The sequence below is a fragment of the Brassica rapa genome, chromosome A04 (genome assembly GCF_000309985.2).
Source record: "Brassica rapa cultivar Chiifu-401-42 chromosome A04, CAAS_Brap_v3.01, whole genome shotgun sequence".
Taxonomy (NCBI): domain Eukaryota; kingdom Viridiplantae; phylum Streptophyta; class Magnoliopsida; order Brassicales; family Brassicaceae; genus Brassica; species Brassica rapa.
In genome coordinates this window covers 1,006,096-1,009,028 of record NC_024798.2, presented here as the reverse complement: position 1 = coordinate 1,009,028, position 2,933 = coordinate 1,006,096, and the positions used below count along the sequence as shown (strand labels likewise).

At 38.0% G+C, this 2,933-nt stretch overlaps 1 protein-coding gene across 1 annotated transcript; it reads left to right on the top strand.

Annotated features, from left to right (window-relative positions):
• The first annotated feature begins 1,534 nt into the window (after positions 1–1,534).
• LOC103862867 (auxin-responsive protein SAUR36) lies at positions 1,535–2,589 on the top strand. The gene has a single exon (XM_009140572.3). It carries the CDS (start codon positions 1,873–1,875, stop codon positions 2,383–2,385), a length of 513 nt encoding a protein of 170 aa, XP_009138820.1. The 5' UTR covers positions 1,535–1,872; the 3' UTR covers positions 2,386–2,589.
• The last annotated feature ends 344 nt before the right edge of the window (positions 2,590–2,933 follow it).

The following is a 2,933-nucleotide window of genomic DNA, read 5'->3' as shown; positions in this document are numbered from 1 at the left end:
GATGTCTTTACAAAATCTCTTCCTCAAGAGTCATTCCGGAGTTTACGAAGCAAACTTGGCGTGTGCTTTCCTCCCACGCAAAGTTTGAGGGGGCCTATTAGTGATAAGTCCAAGTCCATTCCAACTTGGAGGCCCAAGAGCTTGTCTCAGCGAAACGACACAGCAACAAGACCTTTCTCTCCAAGCAGTACCTACGAACAAGACAAGATCAGTAAAGCAGCTAACGGAAAATCACCGCTGGCGTCCGTAAAAGTGAAAGCGAGCTCAGCTACAGCTCATCCTATTGCAACGGCAAATAGATTCCAAGTTTTAACTGATGAGCTGGCTGAGACTCCTAAACCTAATTCTATCTCTATATAAAGCATTGTATTATCACAAACATTGTTAGAGAGTTTAAGAGTAATAAAACATTACCTCTCCTTCACCAAAAGAGTCTCTTTCGTTCACATTTAACATTTTCGTGAGAAAAAATATAACGCTAGGTTTGAAGTTTGAAGTTTGAAGTTTGGTACTTATCAAAAAATAAGTTTGAAATTTGGGCATGCGCGAGTCAAATGGGACCTATAGATTTGAAGCTGCGAGTGTTACGTTCATGTTGGTGTACGTATTGGACTAGTACGGAGTCGTGGAGCGATGAATAGTTGAATATACAACTAGTATTATAAAGCATTGTTTAGAAAAATAATATTTAAAACACATTATCCTCACACGTAAACCATATTTTATGGCGTAATTACACACCAGGTCCAATTTCGTTGAACAAAACAACACTATACATCAAATTCAATATAAGATGAACAAAAACCACACGCATATGTAACAGATATAAGTATGTATAGTATCAAGTTCTAGTTGGGTTAGCTAGGGCCGGTTTAATCCCCGTTTAATCTATAATTGATCAAGCACTTAATTATGTATACAGGCGGTGATCATCTTTTAGCCTGGGGGCACTAAAAATATATAAAGGAATACTCCCAAAACTTCTGATTAGGTTAGCACAAATTGGTTTTAATAAACGTTTGTAACTCAGATCCGTCTTCAGTTTTTATTTTAGTTTGTGCGTTTCTTGTCTGCATATGAATGAATCTGTAATAAGGACACACCCGTACAGGCGTACACAACCTTTATAATAAACCTTGTTGCCAACATAACGTGCAGGTTGCAGCTAAATCGATCTATGACAAAAAAAGTAAAATAAAAAATATATAAGAAAACAAAACTATGCAGAAGATGCGTTTTCATCTCTTGTGGGAGTGTTATTACCTAATCGATACAAAAGATGTTTGCCAAGTGGATATCACACGTGTGTTGGCATCATAATTGTCATCAAACAACATATGTTCCGTCCGTTGAATCTCTCATCATGATTCATCCTCTTCACTGCATTTAGACAAAAGTTAGTTATAAAATTCGCAAGTTAGGAATTGAATTAAAGTTGAAAATGCTTAAGAAATGGTGTCTAAATGCTTTGGTTAGAGCCGTTTAATTAAAGCTATGGAGCTAAATGGAGAAATTTTTAGGTGTGAAAAGCTAAAACGTGACGTTATTCCTGAAATCTAATCTAACGGCTGAGATTCATTCTCATCATCCAACCGTCCATAGCTTGACTAAGTCTTCTACTCTCATCATCATCTCTCTTGGCTCCTTCTCTATTTAAACTTCTCTGCCTCTCACTCTGCTCTTCCCCTTTAGCGTTTAGACAGCCACAGAATCCACAAAACCAAATCTTCTTTCTCCATTCTCACATCTCCACCGTTGATGATCTAAACCGATCAATCTAACGATAAAAAAACAGAGCTTTGAAACTCCACAAGTTTGATCATTTGCTCTGAAACAGAGTATCCTCTGTTCCTTACTCTGTTTTTTTCATCGATGAGGAGGTTAAGAGGGATCAAAATAAGAAGACCGTTCCAACGAATCACGAGATGGATCCTCCGGAAAACCCGACTCCGCCGTTCGAGATACATCCGGTTAAGCCCGAACCGGCCGGTTTGCAAACCAAAAGCCATCGCAAAGCTCATAAGCTGGGGTCGTAGTCTCTCATCACACAGCGCCAGGTTCCTCGGGTGTAAGCCATCAAAGTCCGGATACATACCAATTGGGAAGGAACCGGTTCAAACCAAACCCGACCCAGTTCCGAAAGGCCACTCGGCGGTCTATGTCGGTAAAAAAGACGGCGACTTTCACAGAGTTTTGGTGCCTATCGTCTACTTTAACCATCCTCTGTTCGGTGAGCTTCTGAGAGAAGCAGAGGAAGAGTTTGGGTTTTGTCAAGAAGGTGGGATCACTATCCCTTGTCCTTATTCGGATTTCAAACGGGTACAGACCCGAATAGAATCCGGGTCGGGGTTCTGTAAATTTCCATGGAGCCGGCGCCGGCAATAACGACGGCGGAAAAAGACGGTAGACGATGATAATGATGAAAAAAGTTTGAGCTCTTTTTACTATTTTCTTTTTTTATTACTTTTTCACTGCTTTTTTAGCTTTTTTTTTTACCCTTTTTGTTAGATATGTAATGCATGTATATGTGATAATGTGAAAGTGACATTTTTAGTATTAAACTGTAAATAATTGAGAGATTTTTCCATTTCCGTGGTTGCATGAGTGCTTTTGTTTGGTGGGACGATGTGATTATGAATTTATGATTAAGATAGTAAAATTATAAAAGTGAATTATGAAAACGATAAAACCAAAGAAAAAGTTCAACACGATTCTATTAATTTATCTTTTGGACCTACACAAGATTTTGCTATCAGTCGCAATAATTTATCATTGTTAAACCCACTAATTCTATATACACGTAGTTGAACGCACATTAAAAATTCATTTGGTTTGTAATTTTCAAAAAGGGGAAACACACACAAAATATCTTTCACGTATATATTTTTTGATCATAAGTTCTCCAACATAAAATGTGCATAGACTTATAAGTC

What these genes read in the sequence shown, in the direction of transcription:
- LOC103862867 (XM_009140572.3), top strand. Translation starts at nt 1,873, where the DNA reads ATGAGGAGGTTAAGAGGGATCAAAATAAGAAGACCGTTCCAACGAATC.